General features: G+C 41.3%; 1 protein-coding gene across 7 annotated transcripts in view; it reads right to left on the reverse strand.

Annotated features, from left to right (window-relative positions):
- Positions 1–18,150, reverse strand: part of HECW1 (HECT, C2 and WW domain containing E3 ubiquitin protein ligase 1) — a 254,267-nt gene that overhangs the window by 35,595 nt on the left and 200,522 nt on the right. For all 7 annotated transcript variants that reach the window (XM_054273221.1, XM_054273223.1, XM_054273222.1 and 4 more), the window contains 9 exons: positions 17,118–17,303; positions 16,376–16,510; positions 11,030–11,135; positions 10,755–10,851; positions 8,743–8,826; positions 7,640–7,749; positions 5,405–5,525; positions 3,861–3,974; positions 990–1,142 (listed from right to left, as the gene is read on the reverse strand). In XM_054273221.1, the coding sequence (XP_054129196.1) occupies positions 990–1,142; positions 3,861–3,974; positions 5,405–5,525; positions 7,640–7,749; positions 8,743–8,826; positions 10,755–10,851; positions 11,030–11,135; positions 16,376–16,510; positions 17,118–17,303 (1,106 nt within the window). The remainder of the gene's footprint in view (positions 1–989; positions 1,143–3,860; positions 3,975–5,404; positions 5,526–7,639; positions 7,750–8,742; positions 8,827–10,754; positions 10,852–11,029; positions 11,136–16,375; positions 16,511–17,117; positions 17,304–18,150) is intronic.

Consider the following 18,150-nt stretch of genomic DNA (forward strand, 5'->3'; position numbering starts at 1 on the left):
TTTAGAAACCATGCCAGTCCCAAGCAACATTCCTTTTCCCCTGGGTAACTTTAACAGAGGTGACAGCACAACTGTTCATGATCTCCCACCTGCTGTAAACCAAGCAAAGGGAGGTCTTTTCACAAGAATAGAGGAACACATACTATTTGCAATTTAAAAGGGGCTTGCCTCCCATTTTAAGAAAAGGATCTCTGAGAGGAGCCAGTGAGATTGACAAAGAAAACCATCATAGGAACAAGTCCATGTGGCAGCACTTCTTTGACACAATGAAATCCCACAAGGGACCAAGTGATGCCCGGGGCTCGGAGCCTATGCTTCACTTAACCACATCTGAAACTACCAAAGTGAAAACAACTCCCAAAGACAGACAGATCTGGAGGCAGAAAGAGAAAATGAGGACATCACAATATGCTTTCAGAACTTTTGATAAAGAAACAAGATCAGAAATTCGTCTACATACTTAGTAAGCTAAAATATCTGCTCACTCTTCTGGCCTTGCCCCAGACAAGCAGGGACACTGTCAGGGAAGAAAAGGGAAGCTGCTTTCTCTGGGCTTTTTTTAAGGCCTGTGGTAGGAACAGCAGCAATGTGGCTTTCAGGTAACACTACGCAGGTTAAAAGCACAATGCTGTGTGATGTATAGAAAGGTCACACTGGCTCTTCTTAGAAAGGCACCAAGAAGATGAAGACTAGATTAAGCAGAGCTCTTCTCCCTGTCCTTTTTATGTTCACACAGAAGTTTGCAAACATCAAGTCCCAAGTAAAGCAGGATATTTTAATAGTAGCACTTCATCACAACTGCTTTTTCAGAGCCTGATCTTGTATTTAGGTTTAGTTCATCTCTTCCTTTTCAAAAACTACTTCCCCACCTCTTCCCAGAATTAGCAGTATTTGTACGTACTCCAGTCTAAACTGGGAGCTTTTGTTTTGCTTTTCCATGTTTTTATTGCTCTGGAACAATTGTTCAGCTCTGCATAAAATGTTCTTACCATTCCAGGTGATTTTCAACAAAGGCAGACATGGGGCTGATCTGTACAGTGTAGGTGTCGTTGGCTGAGTACTCAAACAGCCCATAGTAGGGATTGAAGAGCTCCTGAGACAGAAGGAAAAAGAATTCTCGGGAGGGGCCACTGTAGTCCAGCCTGGAAAGAAAAAGGTAGAAAAGATAAAATGAGGCTCCTTACCATTTGAGTGGATTTCCTGGGTTTGCCTACATTGGCTGCTGTCTTAGTACAGCAGCCTGTGCAGTCAAGTGTTTCTAACATGATTTATCTCTTCTCTCAAAACTTGATTCCTGAACAAGTTGCAATGCCGAAACTTCACCAATATCCAGTCTGATCTGGGAGGAATCATAACTGGGACACACTAAGTAGATTACTTTCCTGTGCTCCAAAAGCTTAGCAAACTGGATGTACAAGGCTCAGCCTTGCCTCAGCTGGCTGGCCAGCAGAGGGGTAGGTTTCTAGTGAGTGGGTTTGAACTGCCTGTGAACACCTGGGCTCACAGACCACAAAGCCTGGGCTAAAGCAGAAATTGCTCTGACCCTCCTACACTGAGATGTACCCAAATCTAGCCCCAAGGATGCTTTTTTAGCTATAGAAACCATAAAGAACAAGACTAAATCCCAGCAGAATTGTGTCTCTTAAGACAGAATGGTGATTCCTTGCTTGTTCCATCCAAGCCCTTTCTGTTATTTTCATGTGGTACACCTTAAAATGAGCTTTGCTGTTGTATGAATTTGCTCCATAGAGAGCCTCTTTTTTTCCCTTGAATTTTTTACACTCAACTTGAAAACAAAAGGAAAACAAGACTAAAAATTTTTTCCTTAATGGATTAAATAAGAAATGTGGTGGATTTATTAAAAACAGATCATTCTCTAATAATGGTGAGTAGGTTTTTTCAATCTAAAATAAACCTACATGTAGCAATATGAAGAAATTATCTGTAGCCATATATCATGTGTGCCAAAAGATTTTCTGAGGTGGATACTCTTCCTTCTACTTATCAATTGTAAAGTAAGTTGAAAGCTCTGCAACTGGATCAGAATGGTCTGTGCTATGGAGTTATAGAAGCATAAGTGAAAGGGGCTGAATGATTGATTTGTGCAACTAGAAATATGGCAAAGGGCAGACAGGCTCATCCTCCTGTGTTTTATGTCGGGAGATCCAGTATTCTCTTTGAGGAACTTTAGCTCTAGGATCATGTGATGACATGAAAGCCACACCTGTAAAAGAGGATGGTAACAAGCCCACATGACCCACCAGTGCCAGCCATGGACCAGGGCTGGTTCCATGGACATCAATGTACTGGGTTAAGCCTGATAATGGCTGGAGAACTACAAACAAGGTGTGTCTATGTTCAAAAACCTCCAATGGGAGACTAGCTACTGCATTTCTGGGCAACACACTAACTCATCATAAAGCCTTTATAGTTAATTTTCAATGGCCTTTTTCTTTGAACTGTGGGAAGCTGTGCCCATACAGCATCACGTGGCCATACAGCATCAACTCGTCAGTAGGGAATTGGCATCTTAGAGTCCTTCCAGCAGAATGTATATTAGCATTAAGCAGCAGAAACCCTAGAGGAATGTATCTTCAGATGTAAATCAATCAGTGAAAAATGAATGAATTTGCACATCAAATTGGTTTGTAATTTCTCCTGAGGACACCATGCCACACAGAAAACAATATGACTTCGGCCAGTATTAGCATTCCAGAATGCTATTCCAAAAACATAAACTGAAGTGTGCTACATGTTTATGCTTTACTTGCAGGCCAGAGGCAAGATCAGCTGTGAAAGATGACCTCTGTTACACAGTATTGAATCCACAGATAATGAAATGTAAGAGTGAGAAAAGCCTGATACTCTTTGAGAATGGCAACTTCTGTTTCCCACTGTACGTAACCTGTCCTGAGACAAGGGACAGAAGCCCTTCACTTGCCATGACACCTCAGAGCTGAGAGTGTCAGCAGTTGCTGGACATGTTGAGAGTTGCCTCAGGTACTGTCAGATACATTTGGGACCAAAATCCTACAGACATGGTTTTTGAACAAAAGAAACTTTACATGCAAAGCTACTGAAATACAGTTTCATGCCTTTGTCATATGGCGCACTGGAAACACACACATAATGGTCTTTCCATTATAAAAGCGTGTGGATTAACCCTCAACTACAATATAGCTCTTGAGGTGAGCCAGGGTGGATTTGAAAGGTTATGCTTACAAACAAAAGGTCAGGGGTTGGCTTTCATCATGCAAAAATGGCTCATGGATTTTAAGAGTTGTACGAAGCTTCCTGAGAAAAGGCCTTCTCAGGAAACTTCTATTGCTTTCAGATTCCAGTCGCATGAATTAAATTTTAAGGACTAAACAGCACTGATGTTTCTCACTTAAGGTGGAAACCAGAAATCCACATATGGATAACAAATGATCATTAGTTAGCATGCAAAGCTAAAATTTTTAAAGCAAAACCAGATCTATTGTGAAGAGTTAGAGTAACAAACTGGATAAAGGTCTGGTCTCTAGCTATAGCGCTCAGACTGATTCAGTGTGTAAATTGGCCTGGAGTTGAGTTTTCCCTTCCAGCCTGACCAAAAAACTACAGCAAACAAGATGAAAATAGATTTAACCACTTAAACTGTCACTTTGAGACATCTAGATGGAAGGTGTTACAGGAAAATGAAGCATTATTGTTATTGTTATTTTTAACAAATGTTTGCGTTGATTAAGATGAATCACTTACTCAGGGGTAAAACAAAACCAAAAAAACATTACATAGCAAGAGTGGTTCAGCATTAGTCAACTTGCTGTTTTGCAACATAGCAGCTGCCTCAGAGCTGAGAGCATTGTGTGGTTCCCTACCCTTCCTCGCCGACGAACGTGACGTAGAGTTTGTTGCGCTGGAGCTCCTTGCGGGAATAGGCCATGACCTGGTTGAAGGTGCCCTCCAGCAGGTGGTCACGCCGTATAATCAACCTGCAAAGGGAGGTGGAAATAAAGATCTGATCATTTGGTCTTGTGGGAGCCTGTGAGGCTGGAGGTAAACAACAGCTGTAAAGAGAGACATTCGTTCTCAGAGAAGTTCATAAAATGGCATCTGCTGGTGCCCGTGCTACTTCACCATTACGGGTTTCCATTGGCTTTTCTATGTGCCCTGAAAGTGAATTCCTTCACAGTGCCGTGATTAGGTTCAAAGTGATGCTCCGCTGCTAAGACTCCCTGCAACAACCCATATGTACAAATTTATGTGGTAGAGGGGGCTGTGAGTTCCCTCTGTATATGAAGTCCCAGCTTTCTGGAATTGGCCTTAAACACTTCCTGGATTTAATCCAGTGAATGTCCATGGACATACTGCCTCTGTGGCAGGGGAAGCAAAGGGAGTTATCAGCCTCTGTTTATACAACACATCTCTCATTCCCTTACTAATCTCTACAACAATTTAATGGATAGTACTTTTACACACCATCTGTGCAAGAAACCCTTCTTGTTCATATGTTCAAATGTTCATGGACATTTTAAAACAGACTTTCTAAAATATGTTTAGTGTCTGCCTTGTGCCCATTTAGCAGGACACCAAAAGGGGTAACCACCAGCTAGGACTCCTCAGCTCTATAAGATCATTTTGCTGATGACATTTGCCTGGAATAAATTGCTTGGCTTCAAACTTTTATTTTTTCCACAACAGATGTCCTTTGGTAGGAAGCCAACCTGAGGCATAAATTCAACCAGATGCCCAGGAAATACCTTAGAAACAGCCCACAGCCTTTGGCAAAGTTGGATAACTAGACTGAGCACAAGTTGGTACAGACTCAAAAGCCAGCTAACAAGATGCATGGAAAGAAACTCCACAATCAAATGACAGAAAACCCCAAATACATGAAGACTGGCACAAGTCTCTCCAGTTCAAATCCAGCAGGGCTATCAACACAAAGAACTATAGAAAGTTAAGCCTGCATGTATAGACTAACCTGTGTAGGATCCTGTTCTGGCCCTGAGTTACACTGATACCCTGAGTTATACACATCTACTGCTATGTAGAGCCAAAGAATTTGGAGTCATCCCACCATTACAATGATATAGCTGTTGTTAATATCTGGTGAGTGTTTGCCTGGAAGGATAATTCTCCTACTGGCAAATTATAGATAGGAATATGAATATCCCTGTTAAATAGGCAAGAAATGGGAGAGTAAGAGAATACGAATCTTTAGGAAGAAAACTTCCACACAAAAGCCTCTTGAAGGTCACTCTTTTGCAGAGTATATGAAGATCTTATCTTTCCCTGAGGTTATGTAAAAAAATGCAATCTCCAGGGTGTTTTACACTCCCTATCCCTGTCCTCATGGATAGTGAATGACAAAAGACAAAGCTATGTCCCCTTAGACTAACTGAGTGATTTTAATACTTACTTAATTTTCCCTGGACCTTGCCCATACCCTTTGGCTTCAAGTTTTCGATAGAAATTGCGCAGCTTGGCTTCAAAATCCCTCCTGTATGGAGAAGGTGCTCTTGCACTTGCTCGCTGCAGCCCTGGAGGAGGGAAAATAAACAGCATCCTAAGGTTTAAGGGGCTTGACATTCTTCCAAATTATGCAGCTGATGTTTCCACACAGAACTGGTTAAAAAATGTGTTAGGAACTTTCTGCAGGTATACAGTGCACTCACCGCTAGTTTTACTCTATCTGGCATCCATAGAGTTGTAAGTTCCTGTAATTCAGTGATTGAAATGAACTTCCAGGGACTGTATCCTCTTCACTAAAAGTCCTGTTAAGCTCACCTTGTGTGTGTCCTTGTGTTGCCTCTGCCTTTAGCTGTGACTGAATGCAAACTGAAGGATCAGAAAGGCATGAGAAAGACTGACATACATATCTACCTTTCATGGTCAGTGGCATTTAGGTTTTCCTTCCCCTTTGCACTTTTAAGAGATCTCTCTCCTCTGCATTGTATAGGAGATCTCCTTACTTGGCAGGATTAAGCCTCTGAAACTCAGAGCAATGTTTCTCACTGGAGCCTAGCAGCCCAGCCAAGCTGGGAGTCAGGTTTCCCTGTGTTAATCTGACTGTATATTAAACACTTCCAGCTATCAACACAAAACCCCTCTGTGGCATCAAAAAGGATTTCTGTCAGCAGGAAATGCTACATTTCCCTATTATGATTCACACATAACAGCAGATTTTTCAGCAATTTGGAACTTGTTTTATTTTGAAGGCCGCATTCTCAAAGTAGGAGATTATTCTTTTTGTATAAACAAGTGCCATGCCATAAAAGGCCAAATAATGGATTAATGAAATCCCATTTACCTATTTCATTACAAAAGACAATAAAAAACAGGCCTTTTATGAGAAATCTGGCAGCAAATGTTCCACAGGAAAGAAAAAGAAACCCATCACATTTAGTGGGAGCCCAAAGTATCGTGGCTGCCATGAGGGAAGGACATTACGGTCTCAGCTGGTAAAACAGAAAATGCTGCTGTATATATATGCTGCAGTATATACATGCAGCACAAAGAGAATCCCTTGCAACACTCCTTTCTTCTCTAAGCCTTCTGTTTTTCCCCAGCATATAAGAGAAGGGGTGCTCTCATGGGCTCTATAACCAGGACAGAAATTAGCAAGAAGACAGTGTGTTGCTGGAAATGAGTATTTGTCCTTGTGTTTTCACAAGAACAGTCTCCTAAGTCACATTTGTGCCATATACTTGGATTCTTGTCCTGAAGGAGACTTGCTTATGACCTGTCCTGATGTAGACAGGGGGAACTTGTACTCACAGTGGTGCTAAAACTCTTTAATGAAAATAGGACATTCTGACAGAACACAGTTGTCCTGCAGAGAAGGGTTTAGCATTTAACTTCTTCACATCAAAAAGCCTTTCCATTTTCCACATCCACATCCAAGATTTGAACTTCTCTTGTCCATTAATTTTGTTTGAAATCAGATAATTTAAATGCATGCCGAAAAAGTTCCGCTAAAAATGGATTTCTTCAGATCACATTTCTGTTGATTCTCCCAAAATGGCCACTGACACAGCCACGCAGTGAGACTGTGGTGGGGTTGTGTCTCTTGGCAAAAGGGAGACATTAGCTCCTCAAATTTCTATAGCATAAACAATAACTACAGAGACACAGCACAGCTGGAAATAACCTTCTCAGACAGCATGTCTTTCTGGAAAATATGTTTCCTGTCGAACCTAAGTTAATGGGTTCAACACGGGAGGTCAGGCTAGATGATGAAGATGATCCCCTCAGGTCTCAAAATTGATGTGCCTAGGGAAGAAGAGAAGTTTTTGGAACACTGAGTGGAGGAGATTGAACTTTACAGGGGTACTGGAGTCCTGCAACACACCTTCAATTTGGAAGGTGCTCTTGGCTGCTGTCACATAAAAAGAATGTCCTTCCATGTCAGTGACTTATGCTTGGAGAACACCACCCAATCCTTTCCAGCAATATCAAAAGGTGTATGTGTATCAATAGACACAGAGCAGCATTGCAAACTGATCCAGCAAAAAAAGCAGCTGGGATCAGATTCAGAGTGGACACTGGAACTAGCAAGCTGACAGCTGATGTTGGCTCTGAATCTGCTCTGTTCTATTTATTAGAAGAAGTACCACAAACGCAAGATTTTGTTCTAATTTTCCCATCTCCTTACCTGGCGAGTTTTGGGGTGATGAACAGGGTGAGCAGCGAGGAGAAAAACTGTACCCTGGGTGGAAGGCAGCCTGCAGTGGTATGTAGGACATGATATCCTCTTCAAAAAGGCTGCATGCAAAAAGTCATAGGGAGAGATTTAGTTCACATTCATCACACGAAGGAATGTAAATACGCAGCATGGTGCAAGTTCATTGTGTCAGATGTTTGGGTGCATCTCTGAGCTCATGGATTAAAAAAATCCATAGACTTCCCAAAGACAGCCTGGTCACTAGCAATGAAGAACAAAATGAATTTTAATAGATGTTTCATGCTAACATGATAGCTCAATCACTGATGGAGAGTAAAAACATGAGGCTACATAGGAAACAGGAGCACCTTCAACACATTAGCAGAAGAAGTAAAGATGCACACTCTGTCTCCCAGGCTGTTTTACTCGGGCCATTTTCATGTAGTTCAGTGCTCTGACTGCTTGAATTGAAATTATGGGAATAATCTGTAAACTTCTTGCATTAGACAGTGCTATTACAGCACACCAACTCCACCTGGGTAATGCAACATTTCCCATCTCAGACCAAGACAATAAAATAACTTCTTAGCTGCACTGAAGAGAAGCAGGGCCTAAAGACCAAGCTCTCTGGTTCCAGTACAAACTGAAGCCTTATCTTCAATACCCAGACAATGCCCACTGCACTGGACATTGAGGTTTCATGCATGTGTGGCAGCACTGCTGCAGTAAAATTATCAATTTCATGAGCGGTTACATTATAATAGTGAGAAAGGGATTTTTCCCCTCTCTTTTTTGCTTTTTCTTTCTTTAAAAAATAAGATTTTTTCCATTAAAAGGAAACGTTTTGACCTGATTCTTTTTTATCTGCTACTTGATTGTAACAGCCATACTGACTGAGCTGGCTGGATTTACTGCACTGATGGAGGCTGCCTTCCAGGAAGTACAAATTGACAGATTGACTCTGGCTGAATCATTTTGGATAGCTATCAGTATGACCTGATTTAACAAAATCTTTTCAATTATGCTGAGAAAGAGCCAGATAGTTTCTCTGGTACTGTAAGTAATGACATTATGCTATTGATGGAATTGATTACCTCAGCAGAATTACTAAATCTGCATCACATGACAACTTTTCAAGCCCATGTGTACCCTCTGTCCGAATGTAATGGATCTTCTCCCTGAAACATAAGTGATATCATAGAGAGGAGTAGAAAAAAAAATACAAAACCAGAAAAAAACATGCCATTATCACAGCTTGAGCCATGCATAGAGTAGTTATTCTTTGGTATTTTGTCAGTTTCTGTTTATCTCCTTATAAAAAATGGCAAACATCCTATATGCCTGATTCATTTTCTAATCTTCCAAACAAACTCATAAAAAAAAATCTGTTTCCATCACTCAGTTTACTGATCCAAAAGAAAGAGATTTTTTTCCCTATTTTAGAGAACAGAGTGATTCTTAGTCCTCCAGTTTCATATGAATATGTCAGGTCACCAAATGCAGGTTTTTTGTGTAAGCCTACAACTAACATAGCACCTTTTGTTAACAGAATTTGCAGTAATATCCCTTCCTTTCCCTCTCTCAGTTCCATCTGGGAAATAACACTCTAACATATTTGAAATGAATTAATCACACAGAGGTTATACAGTGTAATATGTGTTGCATGTGTAAAATCATACCTTTTGTTAATAAAAACTGGAAAACATAGGATAGGATCCTATCATCAGATTAGCATCAGGGAGGATAAGCATCTACACCCCAGCCTATCAGTGTGTTTCTAAAGCATTGCATTGTCCAAATATTTTTATTCTAGTATTAAGTAAAAATATTTTATCTCAAGGATGTGCTCTGGAACCTTGTAATCAAGGTCCATGAAAGATGGACTTTACATCCTAGGAGTTTGCTTAACACCTGCTGCATGAGCATTAGACAGTAGCTTGGATCACTCCTGGCCCAAGGTATAATCAGCAATGACCTAGAGGCAAAAGGCTCAATATCCTCTTACAAATCTCATTATACACTGGCTAAGCTGTCGAGCCCCTATCACTGGTCAATTTTGTTCTCTGCTCAAAAGGAGATAAAAGCATTACCTGTTCTCTGGGAAATGAGAATTCAAGTTACAGCTGAGGAAAAAAAATAGTCTGGAATAATGTGATGGTGAAGATAAAATTTTCTCAGTTACAGAAATGTACATCTTGAATACTGAGAGTATTTTTCATTCTATTTCTCATTTTATTTGCATGTATCAATTCCTCCAAAAGGAAGTCTAATCCTTACACCTGAAAAATTCCTTGTCTGGCCCTCAGAGGTAAATGAGGAGTCAGTAAGGCTACCAGCAAAAGCACACTGCAGGAATTTGGAGGCTCTCTCCTCCTTCAGCACTCCTGCAGCCACACCTCTGACTGCACAGTACAACCTAAACTCTTGATCAAACTCTCAGCTGGTGCATATGGGCACCCCTGACATTTATTAACACCAGCTTAAGTTCTTGGCCAAAATCAGTTAATTTGAACTTTGGAATTCGAATAAATTGTATAAATTGTACTGGTGATTGGTTCTGTTTTTTTCTGTTTTTAAAAAATCTAATAGGAAAGGAATGGGCTTAAGAAAAAGAAAGACACAATATAACTACTTTGGAAATTACTACCTTTAAGTAAAGTGAGAAAGATTAAAGACAATAGTACAATCCACTTCATAATAATGCTCCTATTACTTTATAATGGATAGGGTGACTATATCTATGACAGGGTGGAAATCCAACCATGAAGCAAAATCCTGGTTCTGCTGGACTTATTGGGGTTTTGCTGCTGACTTCCATCCAAACACTCTTTTAACTCTTATCTTCTGAAAAGCAAAGTGATAATTGCAGGTGAAGGTGGAGTTTCTGATTATTATTTGCCCATATTTATTTTACTTCTTGGATGTCTGTGGAAAGTAACTATAGTAACTACACGGATCCTGGTGGTTCCCATCTACTCTTTAATGGTGGCAGTTCCATAGGAGCTCCAAGTTCATCTGTTGTACTACAGTTACTAGAATTTGGTTTTCCCCACTACAAAAAGCACTTTCTGGAAGGAGGGTAGAGCAGTCTGGCAAAAAGCAGTACCTGAGTGCATGGTTTCTGGCCAAGCTGGGCTGACGTTCCTGCAGCATCTCAAAAATGTTGGGTTGGCGTAGAAATGCAACAATCTTGTCATTGTAAGCTGGAAAAGGTAAAATCAAACCAGAGGCTTTATTTGCCACGTCACCAGAACTCTGCAGGGGCACACTGCCCTGCCAGTGAGGCACAGGGCAACACAAGGCAGTGCAGCACACAGCTGATGAGATGTCCTAAACCCCACCTTTGTGAGTTTTGAGAATTAAAAAACCAACTTGGCTTACCCAGAGGTAATGCCTCGTGATGGTGCTGGTTTCGAATAGCTGTTACGAGACTATTGCCTGGTCTGGCCAACAGAGTAACTCCTCTGTTTCGAGAGACTTCAGAGGCCTACAACATCAGAGAAAAGGAAAAGAATGATCAAAACTGACCACCAGTAGCTCATCAGTCAGTTAAAAGATTTGTCATTTTTACTTCTGCAGCCTTCAGAATGGTCCATGATGCTGACCGAAGGGCAGAAAGCATGCATGAAAATTACAGCTTTATACTCAAGTCAACTCAAAAAAGGCAAGTAATTCTGTGCTTCCAAATGAAGGTACACCATTATCCAGAGCTATCACACCTCCTCAGTGCTGAAGGCACCAGAATCCAGAAGTAAATGCATGTTAATGTAGGTATTGCAGTGATGGATATCTGGTTCAGTGAAAATAAAATCTCTATAGTATCACACTACATACTCTGTAGTACCAAACATGTATTGTTTTAGCATAACTGCATTATTTCAAGGTTTTTACAGCAATGTTTTTGAAAAGAGAAAAACCCCACAATGCTGCAATGTTCACTCAGTGTTATTGAAGGGAGATTTAATAGTGGAAATAACATGAGGAAGGCATATCTATGTAGATCACAGCACAGAAAAAGGCTGTATCATCCCAAAAGGCTGCCTAACTTGCATAACCAGAAATTGAATTGTATACACTGGAAATAAGAACAATTTCCAAAGACCTGATAAAAGGAGTAGTAAGAAGGAAATTTTTCACTGCCCCTTAACTGAGGCACTCAAAGAAAGCCACCGCTCCAAATACACTATCTAGTGAAAGGAATCGTGTCAGAAAGGCGGATTTCCTAAAAGGTGAGAAGACACTTCGGTATGGAGATATTAAAAGGCAAACAATGACATTTGGCAATGTTTGCACTAAGGCATTACTTGCTGGGTAACCTTTTGGAGACTTGTGAAAGTTGAGGGGAACCGACCTGTCTCTCATGTTTTCCTCCAGAATATGGCTACAGTGAGGCCAAGAGAGGAATCATAGAATGGGTTTGGGTTGGAAGGGACCTTAAAGATCATCTAATTGCAACACCTCTGCTACAGGCAGGGACACCTTCCACTAGACCAGGTTACTAGGGCCTCCTCCAACCTGGTCTTAAAACACTTCCAGGCATGGAGCATCCACAGCTTCTCTGGGCAATCTGTTCCAGTCCTTCATCACCCTCACAGTAAAGAATTATTTCCTAATAACTGATCTCAATTTACCCTCTTTCAGCTTAAAGACACTCCCCCTTGTTTTGTGATTACACTGTGAGGCTGTATCAGGACAAGATGCATTAGGAATTCCAATTGCCACTCCACTGGGCTAACAGCTGCTCCTTTCTCACTGCACAAATTATAGCATTTGGCAACTACTTCAGGAAGAAATCGCCCCGACTTCAATATTTCAAATGCTTAGCTCTGCATCCAAGCAAAGGGTGCCAACCCATTTTCAGTGGCACAGCCAAAGGCCAAGTCTTCCAACTGGATATACACAGAAACTGAGAAGCTAAATGTGCCTGGCAAGCTGCCTTTTGGAACCCATAAAGCTTAAAATGTTTACACATAACAAGATACTAGTCAATGCATTTGATACGTGTCAACACACAGGTTAAACAATGAAAAATCGTAACTATTCTAATCAAACACACTGTCATTTAAAACACAAAACTGCTCTGCAAGTGCATGGTGAATGTTTCGCTTCATCATCCAGTTAGGATTTCACTTGTACCCTTTCACTGCCTTTGTCTCCTCCTCACACCCCCACAGGCCAACTCACAAGGAAAGTTTAGATCAGGCTTAGGCAGCTTTTCCCCTGTGCCCCAGGCATCCACCCCAGTAAATGGTGGCCTTTCCAGCATTCACTCCATGCTGTGGCACAGGGGAGAACCTTGCAAGGGTGCAAGAGGTGCCCTGTGATCCACTGCCACAGTGGGCATGTGGAGCAGACATTTCCCGGGCTGTTTGTCGGCAGCACGACCAGGATTACACACTGCCCCAGCTGTACTAGGTAGGATGTGTGGGAGGCTGCTAAGGCTTTGTTGGGCTCAGCTTCTTCACTTCCAGGGGGCCCTGGAGTTCAGGTGAGGATGCCTATTCTGCCTATTCCTCAGGTCCTTGTAGAAAAGACTTGCAAGGGAATGCAGATGGTGGGTGAGCCTGTTTTAAAAGGTGATTGCTGACTCATCCTTGACAAAGACAAATCCTAAGGCCTTGTTGCTACACATAATTTTACTGACCAGAAGACAGAAAGGGGAAAGGGAAGAGTAACAGAGGAGTTAAACATGTATCTCCCATAAAAATTAGCACCAGCTGTTATTTGCTCATCACTTGGGAACTGCATGGTACTTCTGCCCAGCCTGGACCTGGATCCTCCTCTTGCTCTTGTTATCATTCCTTTTTTCAGCTTTCCAGTGCCTGGACATATTTCTCCTGGAGCAAGAATTTTGGAAGGAAATGTGTATAGTGCCTATGAAAAGAAACTTTCGCTCCCCTCTTCCCATCTTTCCAGTTCTGGCTTAAGAGCTAAAGTCATCTAGACATTGTAAGAATCCAGTTGGGTACACACCTCAATAAACTGGTGATGTAATTCTCTTTGTCACCATCCCTAGGCATTGCTCATGCTGTGTTTGGTCTTTGCACATTTACACCTCCAAACAATTTTTCCCTGCAACACAATGGGAAAATTCCCAGCCCTCTAATTAACTTCCATTTTGCTCACAATTTTCTTCCCACCCTAAGCTAATAGAAAACAATTGATTGCTCCAATTTAGTGTTCAGTCACAATCGTCTTGTCTACTTTAACTTTCTAATTGAACAATTTAATTTTGATTAGCTCATTATTCTCTAATAAAAAATAAAGAGTGACTCCTCTAATGATTTAGTGACCTGGTTCATGTAGTGCAGAGTAACTGACAGATTTATGTCAGGTTTTAACAGCTTTGATATTGATACTGGGATGTTGCAAGCAGAGTGGAGAGTCCAAACTACCAGATGAGCCTTTCAAGATGTAATACCTTTTCCTGGGTTTTATATTGCCACTGGATTTCAGAGGCCCATTTGAATCCTTCTACTTGCTTGCTGTGGTTTGGGTTGGTAAGGAGATGTATATACTGCCATATTCCAGCACCTTCTCTGCACCTCCTGCCTCTTCCTTGTGGATGCCTGCTTCCTTCCTCTTGCTGTCTTTAAAATCCTTACCCTGTAATCATGGATGTTGACTTTCACTGCAGATGGGAAGTCCTTTAGAGGGAATGGAAAGTGCTTACAAACTGTTCTGTTTATAGAAGTGGCAGAAGGAAATGAATCACTTAGTGACCTATGCTTTAGTTACTGATGGCCACTATAGCTACCTGACCTTTTCTTCCAAAAATCAGGTAACTAAGAGTAGCAACAACCAAGATGGATAACCCTTAAATAAGTGCTTAATAAAGAACTTGTAGCATTTTTTTCAAATTAATATATAATATATAGTACCATTTAATATCAGTAATCTACACAGTGGAAGTTTTTGCAGAGGCCCTTTATTTCATTACCCTGGCTCTTTTCTATGCCCTCTCTGGCAACCACAACTTCACTATTCTGATGTCCTTCAGGCTCCTTTGACACATGCAAATAACACTGAAAACTGGTGAGCTGTCCTTCGTGGTCCTTCATACTGTCCTGGTGACAGCTTCCAGAGGCCATACCATCTGCTCAGCAAAGAAACAGCAAGATTGCAGACAGCTGACACATGGCCAGGACAAAGCCCCACGTGTGAGGCTACAGACATGATTTATAGGCCAAAGAGCATCCCACTGCACTTGGAGAAAATGGCATGGAACATGAGGCTCTTAATAAATGGACTAAGCTGCGAAGGGTTGAATATTTTCCTTGTAAATGAGGGACTTTTAGGCACCAATCCAAAGTCCTTGGAAATCAATGAGAGTCCTTCCAGTGCAGCAGCAGACTCTTCCAAATGGGAAGCTACTTGACTACAACAAAGAAGTTTGGCTGTGACAAAGGTGTAGAAGCACTGTGGGACCTGGGCCACCAAGACTGGGAGGTGACTATTTCATCGGGTGATCATGCCAGAACAGTGGCCTCAAAGAACAGTTTTTCATTTCCCTAGATAATCATTACTCAAAAGTATTCAATACTTTTGATTTCCTACCCTTTACTGGCTTTTTTGGTGTTTATTGCATATTGCTCCTTGCCAGCCTTGCCAGTGCTTGCAAAACCAAGCATATTTTTGGGCGAGGTCATCTGAGTTGTTCAGGGGTGTTTCTGTCCCTGACATGGCAAATTTGCAAGCAAGCCTCAGGCAAGCACAGGTCCAAGCACAAATCATGGTGCAGGTGGCAACCAAACCACAGTCATGCCAGTAATTCAATCACAGCAGCAACACTAAACTGAAGGCTGCTGACAGAGGGAAGTTGCTAAGCTGGTAGGAAGATATGACTGAAACAGATCCATTGATACACTTCTATCTTCAGAAAATATGGTGCTGCATTCACCCAAGATGGAGAGAACATGCCCAAGCTACTCATGCCTGGTTTGCCTTTGGTCCTCAAGAATGGACCTGACACCCTCTATAGCTCCTAATCCCAACCCACCTGGCAGTGAGAAGTACTCAGACTGGTCCTGCTGCAATAAATTTTGATGCTAATTTCACAAGCATTTCTCTGGATATTTTTGTGGAAGAGGAAGACCCTTTCACTGTAGTTCATGTCCAGTTCTATTCAGCAACAATCTTTACAAATGTTTAACTGTATGAAGAATCTGATTGCTGGCACTTTTTCCTACTTAAATCCACAATGCAAACCCAGTATTTATGCTTCTTTCAATCCTGTCTATGGTCCTCAGTGATAAAAATCATCCCCATGATATATAGGAAAGATATTTTATGTGACTGAAAGCTGGGAAAGCAAACCTCAGCATACATTACTGCACTGCTTCTAGGGAGTCTATCTTTTCAGAGCACAGTGTCACAGTGGGGAATGAAGAAACATATGAGGTATCAGACTATAAAGAAATCAATGAATAACTTAAGTAAAGCAAGGCCAGGATGTCAAATATGGATTCTTCTTTTAAAATCTATTCTGTCATCACTTCACTTCAGTTATGCTTTCTTGTTTATTATTTTATTCTGAAAACCATCAAGATATAAACCAGCAAGCTCTGAAATAAACCCTTCAGAAAGACAAAAAAAAATCACTTATTGTCTTTGGAAGATAGACATTCACAAGAAAGTCTGTTTCAATGCTTTTAAAATAAAAGAAGTTCTTATAATTCCAGAGAAGACTGCTGTCAGAAGTTCCTGAGTTGGTATGAGCACAGTTACCTCTCCAGCGCTGTAGCTACGGAGCCGCTGGAGATGTTGCCGGTGAGTCAGGTGATTTGGGAGACGCCCATTCTGCAGCGGGATCCTGGGATCTATGAAGGTGGTAGCACGGCTGTTGTGGTCAACAAAGAAAGACTGAAACACAAAGGAACAATGGTTTCTTTAATAAGACTGACAAGCCTGTGATGGTATTGTGGGAACACAGCAGGAAAACCACTGGCAACTCTAAGTGGGAAATACCTTGGATAAGTATAGTCCATGGAAGGCACCTGCAACAACAGGACTCAACTGGCCTACTCAAAGCTAGAATAGCTCTTAGAAAATATCTGAAACTGTGTAGACCAAAATCACGTGTAATGGCCATGATGTACACAAGACAGGAGAGAATAATGCTATTGGGAAATGCTGCTTTAACCTATTTGGTGGATCCAGAGGTCAGTCAGCAAAGCTTAATTCAAGGTAGAGACACTGAGTCAAATTTTGCAGTCACAACAGATCTACTCTGGCTCAAACTTTGTTATCAGTCCAATGCTGCCTTGCTTTGGTACAATATTCTACAGAAAGCCAGAAATGCTTTGAAACTTTGAAGCTTTTTTCCTGCTTCTAAAATAACTCTCCTTGCTGCTGGTGTTCTTTAAACCAAATCTTCACTGATTTTGAGTCAAGAGGGAAGGAAATTTTAATAATCATGTAGTCTGATGTGCTGTGTTAAAAAAGTGATTAGTTTTGTTGGCACTCTTACCTTGCCCTGCTGGTCAGTTTTTATCTCCCAGCCACGAGGAAGCTCCAGTCGGGTATCAGCAAACATGTTGATAAAATTTACTAGGTCTCTGTTGTGCTGATACCGCTCAAAATTACGAGCATCTCTACGAATCTTCAGAATCATGTGCTTCAAGCAGGTGCTGTTGGTGAAGACTCGATAGGCACTCTGTGAGATGGATAACAGAAGGGAAGAAACCCAGTTCTGATGTCAAAACACATTTGGTTATTTCATTGGCCACATGCCCAAAGGACTGAAACAAATCTTGTTAGAATTGAGAAACACTTCCATCTCTTTGTTTTGATTTCAATAACAACTTTACATGCATATGCAGAATTAAAAAATACAATCTGGAAAGTGAAACATCCCACACATTATGCACAGTTAGCTTGTGTAAGAACTGCCTTTTTAATGCACTTCAAAAATGGTCAGCTGAAATATCACACACTCAAGGTGCATGTAGTTGACCCTTTCATTGCTTTTACTGGTTGACAGAAACACTGCTTGTGTGCCTCAGCAGCGCCAGAGAGATGCAAAGACAGCTGTGAACATCTATTTTTGCTATAATTGAAATCAAGATGTATGTGCATGATAGGACTCATGAACTTAAGAGGACCCCAGTGCAGATGTTTCCATATGAGCTTGCTACCTTTTTTATGGTGACTATACAGCCACAGGACAGGAGCAGACACTTTTTAATTGTCTATTTTTGGAAGATGTGAATTGTTTCCTGGAATGGAGTACTTGTTTCTGCCATGACTACTAAATCTAAAGCTTGTAGATGATGTAGAGGCTCTCAGCTGGAGACACTTCCATGAGTCCAATGAATGCCACCCCTCAGGCAGCGAGTTGTATCTCACAATGGGCATTAAATACACCTCTAGGGGAATGTGGCCTGAGGCAGCTCAAGGGAGTGAACTGATCTGATTGCAGAATAGGGGCCCAGTGAATTGTATTTGTTGTTCAATATGTGTTGTTCAGTGTGTTCAATGATAGAGCATCACAAAATAATACT

The sequence above is a fragment of the Melozone crissalis genome, unplaced genomic scaffold, assembly GCF_028551555.1.
Source record: "Melozone crissalis strain CALT ecotype California unplaced genomic scaffold, PUWL_Pcris_2 ptg000016l_1, whole genome shotgun sequence".
NCBI lineage: Eukaryota > Metazoa > Chordata > Aves > Passeriformes > Passerellidae > Melozone > Melozone crissalis.